Raw genomic sequence first — 20746 nt, 5'->3', positions numbered from 1 at the left:
AACTTCCTTATTTTTAGGCAGTCATGTAATAAATGATTAGGTTAAGGGACTGTTAACATGTAACCTTTTGAATTGTAATCAATGAATATGAGGATGCATCTTCAAAATGAATTCCATTAGGGAGTTTATTTTTGTTTCAGTGACATGTTGTAGGTTGTTACCTCAACAACAAGTTTAAAAAGGCACTTGTTGGAGCAAAACTAACCTACACATCCAACTCAAAGTGAGTCACTTCATCATTTGGAACTTTTTCACACATAAAACACTTTATGGGGGACTCATACACAAAGGCACATGCACTGACTTGCAAGCACTACTAGGCAACATTCAAATGAGACTGTACACAAACAACCATCCAACATAACCCATCATCCATCAATCATGCATTCCCTTGGCCATTCCAACACTACAAGCACACCAATCCAACATAATCCATCTAACATAATCCAGCATCATATACACGAGCATACATAAACAAAAACTAGCAGGGTACACAAACAACAATCCGACATAATCCAGCATCATATACACAAGCACACATAAGCAAAATCCAGCAGGGAACTCAAACATCCATCCAAAATAATCCAACAGGCTACTTAAAGCTAATGAAACACATCAACCAGCATAAACATCCAAACAACACAATCAAGCAGCATAATAAACCAACAAACAGTTGTAGGAACTCACATGCACACACTTCACATGATTTTCGACAATGATAAACACCAAAAACAACTATCTAAACAACACAAAGCTAAATCGAAACAACTAAAATCAAAATTAGGGTTTAGTAATAGTTACGCTGCAAGATCAGTTAGTGGGAGGGAAGTCATGAGGGTATTTGTCCTTTAGATAGGCCATATAAGTAGGGTCCCAGTCATTGTAGTCGACTGTAAAAGTAGATATGGCCCTTTTCCTCCCACTGGCGGAACCAACACGGGTCGGAGCCATTGGAGACTTAGGGAAGACCACAGTCACCTCCTCCAGGGAGCTAAGTCAGGAACCTCCACCACCACTACGGGTGCCTCAGCTAGGGACCTCCTTCTTCGCTAGATCTTCCCTCGAACCTTGCTCCTCTTCTTCAGCACTCGAAGTGTTCACACACACAACCTCCTTCTTCTCTAGATATAAGGTCGCACCCTGCTCCTCTTCCTCATCACTCCCAGTGTACTCAACGAGTTTCGCTCCAATTTTTCCATAGGTGAATCTGGAAAACGAAGAAGAGCACCGACGAACTGGTTTCATTATTCCAGTTCCTCGCTGCGCCTTGTAGCGAGTAAACGAAGGCTCAGTCTTCGTCTCAGGGGTGAGGCGTTCAAGGGACTCATTCTGATTTGGATTGATACTCATGTTTTTGGGGAGAGATCGATGAAGAAATTAGAGTTAGGGTTTTGCATAGAAAATGGGAAGGGGAACAAAGTAAGAACATGAGAGAGAAGAGGCATTTGGATGAACTTCTGGAGAATTATCTTGAAGATAATTGCTGGGTTGCATCTTCGAGGGAAATTGAATGCAATTCATTGAATGTGGTAATTGGGAGATGAATGGATGCTGATGAGACATGGGTGGAGGGGGTTATATTTTGGTGGGAATCATTAGAGTGAGTTAGATAATTAGGATTTAATTGAGTGTAAATTAAAGATGCTAAACAAAGTTAAAAAATAAAAGTAAGGGTAAGATGGTCTTTTTAAGCTTTAAAATTTACTAAAATAGGAAAGAAAAAAAATTGTTGCAGATAATATAGAGCACCCATTTATAGCAAATGTTGCAGATAATCGTGGGCGGAGAGAGTATTATGGATTGACAATATATTCAATAACTTTTCTTTTGGTAATCTTTATGAAAGTGACTTATAAATATGTTTTTCATTTTATAAATTTGCAACCCAGTATATTTTTTAATTTGTTAGTTGGAGGATGAATAGTTGTAGCGTTTTAGGTAACGATTAGCGCTTCGAACAAGTTAAAACATTAGAAAAAAAAAGTGTATTTGGTAAATGTTAGATTATGTAAATAATCTTGTGTACATAAGTTTGTAAATTAGTTATGTATCCTTAGTCATTAACCCTAGTATACGCTTGTATATATATTGAAGATTAATCAATGAGAAGGCTATGACAAATATTTTCATATTCTCTCATGGTATCACGAGCTTAGGTTTTTGCTGATTTTGTGACTACTATTGGTTTTACTAACAGCAAATCTGACAACTCTTTGTTCATTTTCACCATGGTCATGACATTGCATATTTATTGTCGCATGTTAATGACATTGTGCTAAAAGCTTCTACAAAGCCTCTTCGTCACCAAATCATCTCCCGGCTCTGTTCTGAATTTGCCATGAAAGATTTGGGAAACCTGAGTTATTTCTTAGGTATTGCAGTGACTCGTGACAAGAATGGCTTATCATTGTCTCAGAAAAAGTATGCGAAGGAAATTCTAGAGAATACAGGCATGGCTAACTGCAATTCTTCTCCCACTCCGATTGATTCTAAAGGGAAAATGAGCACAGACTCCGGTGATCTATATGTGGATCTGACCATGTATCATCGATTGTGTGGTGCTCTGCAATACCTCACCTTCATTCGACCTGAGGTATCCTATGCGGTTCAACATGTATGTTTATTTATGCATTCTCCCAGAGTTGCTCTTATGGATGCTCTGAAACGCATTCTGCGTTATATTCAAGGTACGACTGTTTTTGGCTTACGCTTATATAAATCATCTATCACCTCTATCTTGTCTTACACGGATGTCGACTGGGCTAGCTACCCTGACATTCGTCATTCCACATCCGGTTACTGTGTTTTTCTTGGTGATAATTTGATTTCATGGTCCTCAAAACAACAACCTACTTTGTCAAAGTCTAGTGCGGAAGCAGAATACAGAGGGGTTGCTTATGTTGTCTCTGAGTCAGGTTGGATTCGGAATTTATTATTAAAGCTACATTGTCCGGTCTCTAAAGCTACATTGGTTTATTGTGACAATGTGAGTGCTACATATCTCTCGGGCAATCTTGTTCAACATCAACGAACAAACAAAATACATTGACTTGATATTCACTTTGTTCGTGAGAAAGTACAGCGCGATGAGGTCCGTGTACTACATGTTCCATCCCGATACCAGATTACAGACATTTTCACTAAAAGTCTGTCAAAAGTCTTATTTGATGATTTTAGGGACAGACTCAACGTTCGTAGTCCTCCCGTTTTGACTGCGGGATTGTGTTAGATTGTGTAAATAATCTAGTATACATTAGTTTGTAAATTACTTATGTATCCTTAGTCATTAACCCTAGAATACACTTGTATCCTTATTCTCATATTCTCTCAATAAAGTAACATTTCATGTAACGGTCAGTGGTAGAGATAATGTATTGGTAGCTTAGCTTTCCTCAAACGTTAATAATGTTAGTAATTGAAAGGTACTCCGTACTTATTAACTATTGTATATACATATAATTAAATAATAGGAAAAATACACTTTAATAATCCCAACTTTTCCTGATTTACTTTGAATTATAATCCACTTTTGATTATTGTATAATAATCTCAACTTTCACCTGTGTTTTCTTCTAACAATCCCAAACCGGTCACAAAAGTCTAACAACTTAATATTTAAGGTGAGGATGCCCCATTTTCTCATAGTGAGAAATAAAATCTGTTTTCTTGGCATTTTCGTAAATAAACTAACAATTTTATTCAACTTTATTTAATTGTGTAGCCCACAATAATGGAAAAGTTGTTGATTTATTTTCGAAAATGCCCTATGAGAAACAAATCTCGTTTGAAAAAGGGAATTTCCCATTTAAGGTCACTTCTTTTTTTTTTTTTTTTTTTTTTTTTTTTTTTTTTTTTTTTAATTTTGCATGCATGGTTTGGTTTGGTAGCCTAGCAAGGTGTCTGTGTGACACCCTCCTGCAATCTTGCACCATCTCTGCAAACCTACAAATTTACCCCAATTTCTCAAATCTCAAAGAAAAAACCTGAATTCGTACTACACAATAAACACAAGCTAAATTTTCAGTAATACCCCCCAATTTTACTCTGCTTCGTACCCATTTTCATTCTCAGAACTGCAATTTTGCTATTACAGGACTCAATTACTGCAACTTCTGGTATATTCATTTATCCACCTTCTTTCTCTTCTACCCTTTTAATTCATCGTAATCTCCTTTTCTTCAACTTTTGGGGGTTTTTTTGCTGATATTTTTTTTGTTTTGGTTCTGAAATGGTTTATTTCTTCAGTTGTTAGTGGGTTTTTTCGATGCACATTGAATGAGTTAATACAAATGAAATTAGTTAACTATCATATTTTACTGTGCTTTTTGTATTTATCTTTGTATATACTTTATGGCTTTATACATTGTGAGTAGCTCACACTATTCATTGTCTTTTGCACGCTTGTGTTTTAGGGATTCAAAATGTGATTAAATTAAGGAATTTGTTGGTCAATTGCACTTCTTTTAAGGTTTTAATAATTGTTAGGGTTTGAAATTTATGTATGAGAGGAAGTGCTGACTGACTGCTGAGAGTTTGGGATGTTTGTATGAGAGCAGGTGCTGATTGCTGAGGGTATATCAATGTGATGGAGGAAATGCACTTGAGTCCTACACCGAGTTGAAAAAGAAAGGGGCGGTGTTTTAGGTTGTGTTCTTGTGTATGCTGGTGATTTTGAAATTGGGTGGGTTGTATGTTTCGGCCTTTTGGGTTTTGTTGATGCAGTAATAAAGATTAGGTTTGCTGGGTTATTAGCAAAGTTTGGGGAAAACTTGTCATCATTTTGTGTGTTAAGTCCTTAAACTAACTTGATTTTTCTTTTCCCTGTATAGCGAGGGTTGATTTACTTTTGTTAGTAGTTAAATCGTGATTAATATTGCTTTGGATTATTGAAATGGTGTATTCTCGAATACAATACAAGTAGTTGTTTGTTTATTTGTCTGTCTAAGTCTTTTGAGTGAATTGAATGTTGTCTATTGGTCTATTTGTTTATTTCAACTTTTGTTGCTTGGCTTCTTGCGATTTTTGCTTTTAATTGCAGCTAGTTTGTTAGTCTTTGGCCTTTGTCCATAGTAGTTTTATTGAGTGGAAGTCTTGATTGCTGATCATATGAGCGTGTATTATTAAGATTGCAGATTGGATTTTCTAAACTAATGTATCAGAATATTCATTATGATATTAAATGGGGCCTTGTAAACTGTGTTGTTCAGGTTGTATCTATTGCCTTTAATGCTCTGTGCTGAAGGTACCGATGTTTTTTCTTCAGAAATTATTATGAAGTGTATCATCCAGCTTCATCTGGCAGACATGTTTTGAGATTTTATGCACTAATTTCTTGCTTGGCTTGATGTACTAGTTTTCCGTTACTAGGTGCACTAATGCGAGTATTGGCAACAATCAACTTGCTTTTTTTCCTAACCTCCAAAGAAAAATAGAATACTGCATAAATTTTAAAAACACGAACCTAAAAAGTTTGGACAACATAAATAGATGAACTCTGATTCTTTGGTGGTTTAAATAATAATTTTTTAAAAAAATAGGTAAGTGATCATTGTAATGCCATAATATTTTCAGATTAATGATTGCAGAATTACAATAATTTAGTAGTTTATGATACTCATACATGGTATACTTTGAAGAAGTTTAGCTGTTTTCTGGTTGAAGGTATAAGATTTGTTTTGTGCAATAAGGCCCAAATATTAAGTGTCATTGCATGCTTTTGTAGCTATATACTTAGAGCTGGGGTTGTGTAAATATGTACCGTTCTATGTGTTGTATGATATTTTATGCTTGGTGCGTTCTTGGTTTTGTATAAAAATGGTTTGACAAATCAAGTTTGAGGTTAAATCTATTATAGCCCGAAAGGAAGCATCATCATTTGTTGCACTTTGATATGATTAATTCTCTCATTTGAGTATAATTTCTTGAAAAACGAAAACAACGCACAAGAGTTGTTTGGCTTGTGTAATGTAAGCTATCACTCTATTCCATTGCTTTTTGTTTGATCCTTAGTTTTTGGTGGCAAAAGCTTTCTTTTGCATATTCCTTCCTTTTGAGGCATCTACAATGCCTAAATTTTCTATCTAAATGATTAATTCTGTTTTCTAAATTTCTTTATTTTGTTGAATCTTAAATTTTTTGTCTTTCGTATATAGTAGAGTTTAATAGTAAATCTGATAGGAGTATTCCAATGCAGCTTCTTTTCCTTCCACTTTCTTCAATGGCCCTCCAGAAAATGAAGATATTCAATTCTGTTGCCAGCAAGATTGTGTGCACCGTGAAATCTTCTCAACACTTCAGCAAACGTGGACTCTGTAGCTTCTACGGTGAGTCAACATAGGCCAAGAACGTGAATGTCTTCATGAAACAGGGCCCACAGAATTCCATGGAGTCGTGGGAAGAAGATGGATCGCTTTGATTTCGGTTTGATGTTCCAGGAGTCCCAAAAGAGAAAGTGAAGCTGGAGGTTGTAGGGAATACATTGTCTTTTGAAGCTGAAGCAGTGGAGATTCCATGCGATGAGGGAATTCGGGCTTACTACTCTTCTATTGAGCTGAACCCAATATTTTACAATCTAGCCAAAGTCCAGGTAGAACTACTTCATGGAGTTCTCTACATCAACATTCCTATCCATTCCTCTCCCTAAATTTTATCGTGCCCTGAGTTTGTGAAATGGTAGCCTATCTTCTATGCATTGTAGTACTTGAAATGTAAATACACAACAAAAAAAAAAATTCTGTAATCGGAGTTAAAACTGAAAATTCTATCTCATAGACCCTGTTAGAACCCCAAAATTTTATGCTCCTCTTCTAAAACGTTTCTGTGGCACGTTCTTTGTATTATGAAATAGTTGTTCAGCTCCCCATTGCTGGACTGTTCTTGTACGTACACTGATTAAGGGACATCTTTTCAGTCTGCAGTAACCTGATTTGGATGCTGATGTTGAAAATGGGAAGAATTTTTGAAATCAGAGTGAAAACTGTGTCATACATCAACAAATTATTTTGTATATGTATAACCTGAACCTGTTTCCAAATGCAGTGCCATTTTAATTTATGTTTCCTGCATAAGGTGATGGTTTTTAAGCTTTCAATGTTATGATTAGTATCGTAGTTTTATCTGACCAAGAATTATATGCTTGTATAATATTTGTATGTTACATTACTGTCAATTTTTGTGTAACATGGATATATGAACATGTGCAACTAAAGAACATGCCAAGAGTCGTTCCATAGCGAAACACATAAACATGTTCGTGGAACCATGGAAATACTATTATATTCTAACTTGCTTTGAAATGGTCTTCACCACACAGATGTGTCTTTACTTTGTGGAACCATGGAAACTCTATTATAATTATTCGAGTCTTTCTTGGAAATATTCTTTATTCTTCACTAACAATACAAATGGACAGAGACGAGAAACTTCATGGAAGAAGGACATTAATTTTCAATTATCGGAGTCATACTCGTATTGTTGAAGTATTGTTGAGGGAGTCATATTGCAGCAGCATTGGTATTACGTTCAGTCAACAAGATTGTTAAGCAATTGGCATCTTAACCAAGTTCTTCTGACACAAAAATGGACATCGGCACAATTTTGTCTGCTGCTCAAACACTCTTTGCAGCGCTGGATTGCTCAGAATTGAAAGACATATGCTCAATTTTTGGCTACAAATCGCTACTTAATGACCTCCAAAACACCGTCCACACTATTTAAATTGTGCTCAGCAAGGCAGAGGCCAAGCAGGAGCTCCTTGATGAAGAGCAGCACTATGTTGAGGAACTCAAGGATGTAGTTTATGAAGCAGATGATCTGCTTGATGAATTCATCACTCTTATCGAGCAGAAGAAGATCAGACAATGACAAGAAGGTACGTCTCTTCACTTTTTTCAAGAAGGTTGGTGTTGCTCATAAGATGTCTAGAGGGGTTAAGAAGATCAAGTAGAAGTTGGATGCTGCAGTTTACAACAATCAGTTTAGATTTCAGATTGATCATGAGCCTCAGGAAGAGAAGGCCTGAGATGAAAGAAAGAATGATGAGAACATTGTAAAGATTGCTGATCAAGTCAAAAAAAAAAAAAAAAAAAAAAAAAAAAAAAAAAAAGCAAAAACTTGTGGACTTGTGTTGCTGATCAAGATCATAAACAATTGGATATAGAGGGGATTCTTGGTAAGATTCTAGTTTCAGCTACTGGCCTGAAGAATGAAGGCTCCACCCCAGAATTAGTACAGAACCAGCTTCGAGAACTACTAGCAAGCAATAAATATTTGCTTGTGTTAGATGATGTTTGGACTGAGCACTGTGATCAATGACATACTCTAGTGTGATATCTGATTGGAGGACAAAGTGGAAGTAGGATTGTGGTGACTACACATTTGAAAGAGAGCAAGAATTATAGGAGATGGTCCAATGTATGAATTGTAAGGGTTGTCAAAGGTAAATTCATGGAAGTTTTTTCAAAATGCAGCTTTGGATCAGAAAAATTAAATCACTCAGAGGACTCGGTCAAGATTGGACAAGAGATTGTTGAGAGATGTGCTCGAAACCCTCTCGCTATAAGAGTGGTAGGAAGTTTTCTGTTTGGCCAAGACGAGAGCAAGTGGCAATCATTTCTGGATATTGGATTAGCCAACTTCAGAGAGAGTCATGATAACATTACACCTATACAGTTGCTGAGTTACCATCATCTTGAGTCTCCAATAAAGTGCTGCTTTAGTTATTGTGCATTGTTTCCCAAAGATTTTGAGATAGGGAAAGAGATATTGATAAGCCTTTGGATGGCACAGGGCTATATTATGCCGTTAGATAAAGGCCAAAGTATCGAGGATGCCGGTGAGGAATATTTTTCAATTTTGTTGTGGAGATGTTTTTTCCAAGACGTTAAGAAGAATGAAGATGGTGAGATCAACTCATGTAAGATACATGATCTGATGCATGAGATTGCTCAAAAAGTCACACAGGGGGAGATTTCTGCAAAAACAGTTAGCATTGATGATTTGGATAAAAAAGTTCGCCATTTATCTTTTGATAGAAGTTCATTTGCAAATTACTCTTTCAATAACACCCATATTCGCTCCTTTCTTAATGTTAACGACAATTTTCAATTTGTCAACATGGAGCAGTTGCTACCAGTGAAGGCTTTAGTAGCAATTTGCAAGTGCTTAAGGGCATTGGACCTGTCTGAGTTAAATATCAAAAGCTTGTCAAGCTCGATGGGTAATTTGTTGCACTTAAGGTATCTGGACCTCTCATTTAATGGAGAACTGGACGTACTCCCTAAGTCAATTACAAAACTGTACACCCTACAAATCCTAAAACTAAGGGAATGTTTTTACTCAAAAGTGTTTCCAAAACACTTGAGTAGATTAGTTAACCTTAGGATCTTAGATACATGGGGTTGCTACAACCTGACTTTCATGCCTCGGGGCGTAGGTAAGCTGACTTACCTTCACACGCTGAGTAAGTTTATAGTGGGTGGTGTAGGAAGTGGTTTAAGCTGGGAGCAATAGTGTGATGGGATGGATGACTTAAGGCTCTTGACAATCTGAAAAATGATCTTGAAATTCATATCAAGTGGCCCCTAAAAGGTACTAATGCTGTCAAGCAAGAAGGTTCTGGTAGAAGTGTATTAGTGTAGTAAATATATTAGGAATAAGAAACACGTCAAGCACATTAGATTAATTTTATACATGAGGAGGCTAATGGAAGAGTAGTAATTAACGAGGAAGCAAGATTGCGATTGATGGAAGAACTGCAGCCACATTCGAAGCTCAAGGGGTTAAAAATGTTGGGATACCATGGTGTGTAACTGCCTGATTGGGCAATTGATAATAACATGGTAAAATCTCTCCCATATCTTGTAAAGCTTCATCTTGAAGATTGCAAGGACTTGGAGCAAGTGCCACGCATAGGCAAATTGCAATATCTGAAGGTGCTCTCGCTTTTATCATTAGAAAAATTGGAGTATATAGAAGAAGATAATCCCAGGCTTCTGTGTCTGGATTGTTAACTGCAGAAGAACCACTATATTTTCCCTCCTTAGAGCAACTTTGGCTAAAAAACTTGCCAAAGTCGAAAGGATGGATGAAATCAGGGGTGGAGGTGGGTGATGTTCATCTTTCTCAATTGAAGTCATTGGTTATAGACATATGCCCAGAACTGACATGGATTCCGCTGAGTCCTATCCTAGAGGATCTGACTGTATATTCATTCAATGAAAGACTGATGCTGATGAGAAGCCATGAAGTTTCAGATAGTCCTCCGATCCCTTATTTCCTTCCTGTTTGAACATTGACATTCCTCTTCATCACAATTAATTGACCCTGGAAGTTCAAGTAATAGTTATAGTAGTAACGTTCTGAAATTAAGGGCAGTGGAATCAGACAATGTGGCCTGGCTAAACTCACTGCTAGTTGAGGCTTTTCAGTGCCTATTTGAGTTGCGCATTAAATGTGATAAAGCGGTGGAGAGTTTGGCTGAACTTGGGGTGATTCTCCATAGCTGCTCATCTTCCTTGCGATCCTTGATCATTCATGATATCCACAAACTAAAGACTTTGTATGGAGGGTTGGAGCAATCTCACTGCACTGGAGAAGCTACGGATATCTGTAAGTCATAACCTGAGGCTATCAGAAGAAGTTACACAGAATAGTACTGGCACACCGTGGCCATCCTTTCATCAGAGCCTTCGTTACTTGCACTTGTGGACACGCCGCAGCTCATAAAGCTGCCCAATTCCATGCAGTACTTAACTGCCCTCCATACCCTTGAAATTTCAACGTGCAAACAATTGTAATCATTGCCCTTGTGGATTTCACAACTCACCTCTCTCAAGCAACCGGATTTCAGGGTGCTCAGCTAGCCTGGGGAGAAGATGCCAAAGTAACCCAATAGGAGAGGACTGGCCCAATATTAAACATATCCCTACCATTGTAGTTCGAAAAGCACTAGACAGCTAATTATTAGCCACCTGTAATGACTGTGTCGAGTGGAAGGGAGGAAGGGAACATTCTTTTCATTTCATGTAAAGTTACCAAATAACGATTAGATTAACATACACTCTTGTAGTTATTGGTAATTCATCGGTTGCTTCTGTCCTACCATTGTTATTGTCTTATTTTCTGTTTTCAAAGTATTACTTGATACGAACAACAGAAGTACAAATCAGTGGTAATATTGAACTCTGTCTCATAACTCTGTTTCCTGATGCAGTCCATGTTCATTTTATGTATACAATTTATTGTTAGAAACTATTGAGATTTCTCATTGAGTCACAGTAAATATACTGGAAGTACCTGCACTTGTATCTTTGAGACTTTTTTTTGGCCGAAGATCAAAAGGAAAACAATAGTCCATATTGACCTTTTGCTAATAATCAGGCACCAATTGAAATTAGATAAATATTTTTGTGAAATGTAAAATTGTATGAATTGAATAATTGATATATTGTAATATAGGATGTTTATTTGCATTGAGGGTGCATTCTATTCACCTGTTTTTTACTTATCTGAATTTATTTGAACTTATTTTAGTTATCAATTAAACTTGGTAGTCCTGATTAACCCTTATCACAATTTATCTGAACTTATTTTTCCTGAACTTATTTTATCTTAACTTATTAAGCCTGAAATAAGTGGAAATAAGGTGAACAATACAGAGCCTGATTCTGAGCCAGAACGCCTGAAATACAATTATTAATTAATCACTAATTTTTATGTACAATTATGTACTGTAAGGTAACAGTTCATAAAATTCAAACTATACATCTTTCTTTCTAGCAGATTGAACCACAAGATGTGTATCCAAGCATAATCTCTTCTCTCCTAAATACGTGTGCACTAAGCCACTGTTCTATATTTGCCTGAGCATGTTGCTTGGCTGTTTGTCTTGTCTATGTCTTTGAAGCTTTTGCTAAGCATTAGCGCGACAAGTTTGATCGGGCAACATGGCTGTGAGAACTAATAATCTAAATAATATGGGCACTTTTTTTTTTGAATAAATATATGGGATCTTGGTTCTTAGGCTTTAGCAAGTCTGTGAAACCAAATATCATCTACAGTAACTCAGTAAGCTCATAATGCACATTTTAAAAAGGAAAAAAAAAACGTATGTTAACAACTTAAAGTACAGAGATCACATTATTATAAGATTGTATTAATATTCTTTTTTTACAGAGTATTTATTATTTTAACAGAAGATTGTATTTATTATAACAAGGTTCCAATTTAATTGTAATTATGTTATATTGGTTATATAAGCAAAACCTACTGCTTCCTTACAACAATGTCATTGTAGTATAGTGGTAAGTATTCCCGCCTGTCACGCGGGTGACCCGGTCTCGATCCCTGGCAACGACGTAATTATTTTTAATCTATCTCATTGTTGAGTTTACAAATAATAAAAACAATCTAATTAACTCCTTGAACAGTTTTGTTAATTTAAGAAATACAATGAATAATAAAGTCGGGTTTGATCCCGGCAGCAACAGCGTAAATCAAGAAGTGGAAAAATAAAGGGAAGCATAAAGGAGATGATTCCAAGCATCAGGCACACCAGGAAGACACCAATGACTACAATCAGGAAGTCTATGTCTATGAATTCCGTAAACTCCAGGATGTCCATCTCTTCTTAATTGAGAAAGTGGTGTTACTCTTAACAATTCTACTGGCTTTTCCATTTTCTTAATCACCTTTTCTACTATCCTTTCTGCTGGGTGTTCTTCAACTACTCCATTGTTTGTTGCTCCGAGTAACGGTCGCTTTACTCCTATACATGTTCTTGCATTTGGAGCTGTCCAGTTAAGGGCACTGCAACACATACAATACGACTATGATCAACATGTATAAAGGTATATGTTGCGTAATTCAATAGTTAGATAGAAAGTCTAATAAAAGCCGAGTTTGCAAGAGAAATTGTCTTACTTCATATGATCAGGGGAGACTCCTTGAAAAAACACCCTGATATCTGAAGAGCTCAAATGTAAGTCTACCCATCTAGTCCATGTCTTCAATCCCTTTTCGTATGCAACGAGTCGGTCCATGTCTTTATACAACTTATTCCCATATTCAATGAAATCCCACCTGTTTTTTTATCCAAACATACAAATTACTTAGTTGAATGCTAACATTAAAGTGTTGTGCAATACATTAGCAACCAAATTTGATTCAATTATCTCATAATTTTAGGGATATTTGATATGATGATAACAAATACAAACAACTTACCTCAGAAGCTGCTTCAATGGGGGATACGAGAACTAGATTCAACAGAGAACGACAACTGCGCTTCAATGGAGAACGTTGAATGCGCTTCAACAGAGCAATTCAATGGGTTGGAGTGTTGGACGCCTTGGATCCCTATTAAAAGCCATGACCCATGACCCGCCACAATTATTAATGGGTTAGATCCGTCTAATAAATAAATGGCTGAGTCTTTATACGATCGTCCAATTAAGGGGATGCGCAGAATTTTTAAGGATTTAGAATAAATCTGTTTTAAAAAGTACGGAGTATTAGTTTATCTTAACGCTTTCATTTCTCAAATACTTCTTCACACACCAAAGCTTGTATAATTTGTTTGTAAGTTTTTTTTTTTTTTTTTTTTAATTTTGAAAACGGCAGAAATTACATTAATTAAACTGAGTTTACAACAAACAAAAGGAAAGTATGGTAACATAAGTGAATTACATGTTATCATGTCTTAAATGTGGTTAGGATGAGTTTTCCTAAAAAAAATGTGGTTAGGATGACTCTTTTGTCGTGGCCATTATGGCAAATTAATTGTGTCGTGTGAAGTGTGAACTATGCAATTGTATAGGTAGTGTTACCTGTGAGGTTTTAGCATTAGCTGACGGTCACTTACATTTTATTATAAATACAGTTGCAGATTAGCAAGTGTAAAATTGTATGAGTTAGTTAATTGTATGAGTTAGTTAATTATATGAGTTGGAAATTGATCTGTGTAAAACAGAAAATTATTAGTTAATAACTTTAGAAGTGACAACTTTACTTAAACCCATCTAGATCAACCGAAGAAATTTCCAAAATGCAAGGAGGGATTACATCACTCCACACCCATTGGCCAAACTCACATGGTTGAAAGTAAGTCTTTATGTGCTACATTATTACCCCATTGCCTTACAAAAGACCATAAATCACTAGTAAAATTAAACGAAAAATTAATCTAGAATATCCTTTATAATCAGATGAAAGGAACTGGAGTCATTCAAATGCTTCCTCATTGCCTCAATCACCACCAGATTATCACTCTCGATCCTAATGCAGCTCATACCCTTGTGTATGTCTCGCAATCTTCATGCCCTAAAATACCGCTTTCACCTCTGCAATCTTAGTCTCTCATTTTGCACTCCACTACACCGTAGCTCCCCAAAGCACCACCCCCTCACTATTCCTGCAGACTGCACCCAACACCGTCCCCACCTCCCCAAAACACCAGCATCAACAATAATTTTAACCACACCAGATGTCGGAGGAGACCTGCCCACAGAGACACTCTTTCCACCCCTCCATTCCCCATGTTATTCAACTTTCCCACCTTTAATCTTCAAAGCATAGGCAACAATTTGCTCAACATTCGGATTTTCACCCTCAATCATCCATTTGTTCCTTGCGCTCCACATAGCCCAACACATGGTAATTAAAGTCATCATATCCTCTCCAAAATTACCCAAACAATGTTTCCACCACTCACCCATACTACAAAGAGAGTGAGACAAAACCATAGAATAATTGCACTTACTCCAAAATCCATTATTCTACTCTGTGGCAAACACCACAAGCTAGTAGCCAAGGCACAAATTAGCTACAAAAAAAATTAGCTTTAAAATCTTATGTGGCCAAAAAAACTAATTTGCTAATTAGCTTACCATTGAAGTTACTCTAATACTCCATCTGTTCCTTTTATTAGATACATTTTGACTTTACACCCTAGTGTCCCGACCTGTCCATCAAACACCCACCCAAACCCTAATTCTAACTCTCGAACCCACTTATTTGGCGAACTCCCACCCAAACCCCAACTCTAACTCTCAAACCCCAATTATGTGGCGAAATCTCACCTAGCCCTAACCTAGCCGATCGATCGAACCCACACAACTCCCACCCACCCTAGTCGGCACTAACCTATGACCACCCAGCCCTCTACACCAACCCCGACACCCTAATCTTTTTAAAATTTATCATAGTTAAAAATAAAAATAATTTTTTATATTTAAAATTAATATTAAGATATATTTTATTTTTAACTAAGTCAATTATATTTAATTGAGAGTTAATTATAGTATAAGTCAATTAATGACTTGTACGATCGATCACAAGTCAAATCTAGTACTTAAATTATTAGGGAAATTCTACATGGCGGTCTCATGAATTCAACTTTTCTATGTGGAAGACGAACTCTTTTCCAACTCTCTTAAGTGGCACCAAGGTTTAGAAAAATTAACCACAGTGACCTTTTTTAGGTTTATGGCTAATTTGATTTTTTTTTTTATTAAAAAATTATTTAAATTATATTTTAAAATAATAAATTTAAAAAAAAAAAAAATTCCCGCCACCTATCCCCACCGTCAAACCCTAACCCCACCCCTAGCCTCATCGGAAACCAACCAACCACCCCTCTTACCCATCGAAACCGAACGTCTGGATCTGTACACCACCTTTAACCCATCCCCGACCTCCAAAACCACCAACCCAGCCAACCTTGACCCCCAAAACCACCTAAAGTCACCGTGCGCGCTCGTCGGACTTGTTGGTGGTTTTTGGTATCGGGGTGGCTGGGTAGGCGGTTACGGGGGTCAGGGCTAGGTTAGTTGGCCTTTTAAAAGGCCGGCTGACGAGTTTTGGTGGTCAAGGGGTGCGGCCGGCCAATTTTCGTCGAATTTAAGGTTTCGCGGTGAGGGTGGCGGTGACTTCGTAGTTGTTTTGGGGATCAGGGTCCTCTTTCATCTTGGGGATTTCAATCCGTTGGAGGTGCTGGTGAGAACCTTGTCTAAATTTCGAAGGTTATGAGGGGAGTGTGTAGATCGTCCTCCTCCGTCGCCATTGCCCACCTTTGTGTGGAAGGTTTGTGTTTATTCAAAGGGTCTCCCCGTCGGTGAAACAAGGTCTAAAGACTAGGCCTAACGCCGCTGTCATAAAGGTCATCGGTATTTTTGACCGTGACGGAAACGGTAAAGTTAGGGTTAGGGTTTCGTGGGTCCTTGCACTGAAGGGCTAGGTCTAACGCCGCCGTCAAGAGTAGTAAGTGACAAAAACGGTGAAGTTAGGGCTATGGTTTTGAGGTTCCTAGTGTAAGTGGTTTCGGGTTGTCGGGTTAGACGGTGCATTCCTTGAGTTTGTTCCCTTTCTTAGTATGTTTTTTCTTAGTAATTATCAGAGTTTACTTGCCTTAGTTTTTGTTATGGTATGTTTTAGCCCCCTTTGGTTGTTTTCCGGCTATTTAGTTGTTTTGGCTATAGTATTTTGGATGGTTGTGTGCAGTGGGAGTTAAGCCCCTTTGTTAAGGACAGTGGGGTGTTTACAGTGGTAAGAGAGGTTACAGGTGCGGTTGTTAGGGGTTTGAACAAGAAGTTGGCTATGGCTAAGGTGAAATGTGTAAGTTATTGGAGTGGTATAGGTTTGGTTTCTCTTCCCTCGGATGTAATGATTTTTTTGGTCATTACTCCTGATCCTTATTATCTGAAGCAAGCGCCCAAACTTTGTTTTTGGGTTTCTCGAGCCTCAACGTTGTCAAAGCTTTCTTTCCAACAAGGAAAGCTATTGATTGGGAGGTCACTAGTTCAAGTGACCCGTTTGATTACCTTACTTGGTGATGAGTTGATTCCGCCTGGTAAGGAAGTGCTAGCCATGGTCAAACAGTTTCGATTCCCTCCGTTGCTCTCTTCTTGGAGTGTAGGATGTTTTTGCTCCTTGGTTTGAAAGAAGTCCCTAATCTGCGGCTTATCCGGCCAATTCAAGTTTACTTTCGTCTCTAGTCTAAAAAGTTGTTGTAAAGGATTTAGTGCTAAAAGCCATATTTTAAGTTTAAGTCCTTGTTTTGTAGATTGTAAATTGATTTTATGAATACATTTGCTCTTGTCAAAAAAAAAAAAAAAAAAAAAATAAAAAAATATCTTCTATATTGATAGCAAATCACAACATCCCATAAGTAACAAACCATCCCCCTAATATATAAATTCAGCTATACAATAAACTTCGACAATATTAGAGCAAGAAATAAAAACTCATTGAACCAACTCTAACACAATCAAATAAATCTCCAAATAGATCAACTATAATCATAAATTTCAGTAAAACGCAACCAAAAATTAGAAATATGGGGATGGAAAAGGGTACCAGCTGTAACGAAACACATGTTAACAAAAAAAAGAGTAACATCCCAACATCCTCTCTAAAGAGAGCTATCACATTCACATTGTCTATATTGCCTTCATAAACTAAATTACTGCAAGATTTAACAAGTAAAACTAATTTAACAAGAATTGAAGTCAGGCTCTGAACCAGAAAAGTATTCTAGGGGACCAAAAGTTTCATTTAAGTTGTGGGGTGCAGACTGTCACGGCTCCCAGCAATTCCCCTATGTTCCCACCCATGACTGGAGTAATGTTAAGCTGCCTCAGAGCTTCAATGGGTTCTCCTTCCCCTCTGTCCCTAAAAATACAACCCTTTATCTCTTTTGGACACAGGGATTTAAAAGAGCATATTATAAATATGGTCAAGTTCGTACTCCGTATATTTTCAATAACACAAGGAGTTAGCAAAGTACGAGTAGTAACTAATCAATGAAGCAAAAACTGATTAACATGGCCCATCTAATTCTGATTTAATCCACCCGATTGTGTATCAGCCTACACACAACTACACAAGTAGTAAGGAACATATCAATTTTACTATTTCGACAACACACAAATTTAACCAGTAGTAATCTTCTATTCAGGGGTATCTTCCCCTATAGTTTTTCCAAGATAAACTGAATTCTGTGTCACCTATACAGCAGTTCCAAGATCTAACTCAAGAATCATGTCCTTACTGATTGATAATTTAGAGATACAGCAGGCTATTAAAAGCATGAACTCAACAACAACAACATACAACAATAAAAAGCAGCAACAAACAACTAAAGCATCAACCATATAAAGAAAAAAAAAGCAATAAAGCAACAGTGGGCATCAGAAAAAGACATCAACAGCAGCAACATTTCAACAGTAGGTACAGGTCAATAGCAAACAACAAAAGCTAGATAGAAGGAATATAAAATTTTTTATGTGACCTGATTAATTGTGGCACTAGATTTAGAAGATTGCCCATTTTGGTCAAACAAGAAGATGTGGCGCACTAGATGCATCCTTTGGAGCCGATGGAATTGCAAAATCAGGAAAGACAAAATTGATCCGAGGGTTAGCATCCCGAAGTTGAGTCAAAATTGCAGTTGTTATGCTTGGTGCAAGTTGTTGTACTAATTGAGATTGCATACTTTCTAAAAATCCTGTCGGGAATACGAAATCTGACTTTTTATCTTTTTTCTTCAAATCTGACTTTTTTACACCTTTTCCTTGTAGGCGTACACGGCTTTTACGCTTAGGATCTGGAATCACTTCGGAGTAAGGGTCCTTAGAGTTACTACCATCTTCATGTTGGGAAGACTCCAAAGCATCCATTTTAGCCTATATAAGGAAAATAAAGCCACCTACTTATTATTTATCAAAATTAAACAAATATATCATACAGCTAAAATGTTAACTCACAATATTCTCTTCTATTTTTTCATGGTTGGTAAGGTATTTCCTTCCCACCGTTCTCTTTCTTGACTCCTTATAGACCCTTGCTTGAGAAGGTTCTTGCTTATCAGGATCCTCTTGTTGCTGTGGAAACATAAACACATAAAATTGAAGTGATTATTACAAATAATTAAAGGACAAGGGTGAAAGCCTCATGTAGTGATTGTAAAATAAAGATTATAAAAATAATAAAATTGCCTAGAAATGAGATGAATTATTTACCAACTTATGGCGTAAAATTGCGTAAGAGTTACGGCCCATAGTGTGCATATCATCTAACATTAGGCGATTGTCTTTGTTGATCTTACTGAATTCCTATGTGAAAACACAATCAAGATTTATAGTTTTGAACCACGTAAAATATCGAATAAGTATCTACTTTCTAATATCAATACAATAGGAAAGATGATAGCAAAAATCATGTAAAAGAAACTCTAAAAAACATTGTTGAGAAGATATCCTCTCATGCATGCAAGGAAACAATCAAAGTGTCTCTTCAAATACCAATTCAATGAAAGCTGAGGTGGTCCAGTATGGAATACATGCGTCATAGAGTAACTTCACGTTCTTAATCAAAGAAATTAACATGATTATATTAAAAACAGCTCCTGAAAACAAAGGCGATCATGATAACAAAGGCGATTATAAAAATAGTAAAAGTGACTTTTTTGGTCATGAAACTATGTTAATATTGCACAAAAACAGTTCAAAACCATATACATAATATCTCAGCCACTTTAGAATGCCAATATTGCAAAAGCTCTCTAAATTGAGGTTCTAAAATTGTGTCTGGCTTATGAAACCATCTTAAAGCATCAATGGGATATGCAGAGAAGTAGTTATTCTTAGTAAAGCATTTATGAGCTTTCCAGCTTCCATTGATAGCCTGCATCACCCATTCTCTTCCAGCTTCAGGAACCATATACTTTTCCTAAACAAATCATGAAAATAAAACATTAGTATGTAACATGTAGCATATGGAGGTCCAAGTATTAACGAGGAATTAATTATGTAGAAAATGAAATCCAACAAAATGAATTATATTACTTCGTACTTGGACATACTCCCACATTTTGCCAAGTGTGGGTAGACTTGGAAAGTTAATATAATTTAGTGGTGCAAGTTCAGAATCCCTAGCCACAGTACCCAAGAATTGCTTGAACTCCTGAACAATTTCCCGTGTAGGTCCAACTGGTTGGCCCAGTGAGTTTAATACAATAACTTAACACTCGTCTCTTGTTCGTGCATGAACCTTGGGTTGCATTGTTGGACCTCGATGCCTTTTTCTGTTAGGAGCTTTTTCAGGTTCTGTTTTTGTGTATACATTTGTAAGAAACATGTTATAAGATAGAGGTTGCAAATACATCAACTAAGTACTATAATAACGAAAATGCTTGAATGAGGAGGTTCTTGGACACATAAATGCACAAGGAAATAGAAATAAAAAAACCGGAACACAAGGCTTGTGCCCAGCTTGCCCAACAACCACCAAATAAAGGGTAACAAAAAATAGTATTATCTGTGAGTGTTGGGTACATCCAGGAGTGCCCTTGCTATCTGTTTCTGGGTCATGACAATTAAAAGATGGTAGCATTGCTGATAAAGTCATCAAACCCAGCCCCTGATAAGCCATTCATGAGATAAATACTACTATATAGTAAACTAAAGGAAATAATTAAAAAAATATATATAGAGAGTTGTAAATTTATCAATCATTTTACAGTCTTATTCCTCATAAATATAAATTCAATTCCCTTATGTTCCTATTTAGATTCCTACAATTTTTGTTCTGTTTCATAAATACCCATCAAGATTTAAAGCACATAGAGGAAACTAAAAGCTTATATTGAAGTTTTATAAAACCTCCAAATGTATGACAGAGAAATAAAGTGAGAGAACTAACCAAGATGTAAATGATAGAGGCAACAATAATAGCATATAATATTTTCCAA

At 36.7% G+C, this 20746-nt stretch overlaps 3 protein-coding genes across 3 annotated transcripts; 1 reads left to right on the top strand and 2 right to left on the bottom strand.

The window, feature by feature from the left end:
* Positions 1-2338: 2338 nt before the first annotated feature.
* On the top strand, positions 2339-3049 carry LOC110709529 (uncharacterized mitochondrial protein AtMg00810-like). The gene has a single exon (XM_021887747.1). The coding sequence runs from the start codon at positions 2339-2341 to the stop codon at positions 3047-3049; it is 711 nt and encodes a 236-aa protein (XP_021743439.1).
* Positions 3050-12420: 9371 nt separating this feature from the next.
* Positions 12421-13067, bottom strand: LOC110709535 (protein trichome birefringence-like 43). The gene is made up of 2 exons (XM_021887754.1): positions 12922-13067; positions 12421-12807 (listed from the first exon to the last, which is right to left on the bottom strand). The coding sequence occupies exons 1-2, from the start codon at positions 13038-13040 to the stop codon at positions 12495-12497; spliced, it is 432 nt and encodes a 143-aa protein (XP_021743446.1). The 5' UTR covers positions 13041-13067; the 3' UTR covers positions 12421-12494.
* Positions 13068-18329: 5262 nt separating this feature from the next.
* On the bottom strand, positions 18330-19382 carry LOC110709527. The gene is made up of 4 exons (XM_021887746.1): positions 19299-19382; positions 19017-19109; positions 18762-18869; positions 18330-18680 (listed from the first exon to the last, which is right to left on the bottom strand). Exons 1-4 carry the CDS (start codon positions 19380-19382, stop codon positions 18330-18332), a joined length of 636 nt encoding a protein of 211 aa, XP_021743438.1.
* Positions 19383-20746: the final 1364 nt, after the last annotated feature.

This window comes from Chenopodium quinoa, unplaced genomic scaffold, assembly GCF_001683475.1.
Source record: "Chenopodium quinoa cultivar QQ74 unplaced genomic scaffold, ASM168347v1, whole genome shotgun sequence".
NCBI classification, from domain to species: domain Eukaryota; kingdom Viridiplantae; phylum Streptophyta; class Magnoliopsida; order Caryophyllales; family Amaranthaceae; genus Chenopodium; species Chenopodium quinoa.
This window is presented reverse-complemented; position numbering and strand designations above follow the sequence as displayed.

Coding starts and splice junctions, on each gene's coding strand:
- LOC110709529 (XM_021887747.1), top strand. CDS start 2,339: ATGAAAGATTTGGGAAACCTGAGTTATTTCTTAGGTATTGCAGTGACT.
- LOC110709527 (XM_021887746.1), bottom strand. CDS start 19,382: ATGTTAATTTCTTTGATTAAGAACGTGAAGTTACTCTATGACGCATGT. Junction 19,110..19,298: donor CCTCAGCTTTCATTGAATTG/GTATTTGAAGAG, acceptor GTTTTCACATAG/GAATTCAGTAAGATCAACAA. Junction 18,681..18,761: donor AAAAAATAGAAGAGAATATT/GTGAGTTAACAT, acceptor TTCCTTATATAG/GCTAAAATGGATGCTTTGGA.
- LOC110709535 (XM_021887754.1), bottom strand. CDS start 13,040: ATGGACCGACTCGTTGCATACGAAAAGGGATTGAAGACATGGACTAGA. Junction 12,808..12,921: donor GTCTCCCCTGATCATATGAA/GTAAGACAATTT, acceptor TATGTGTTGCAG/TGCCCTTAACTGGACAGCTC.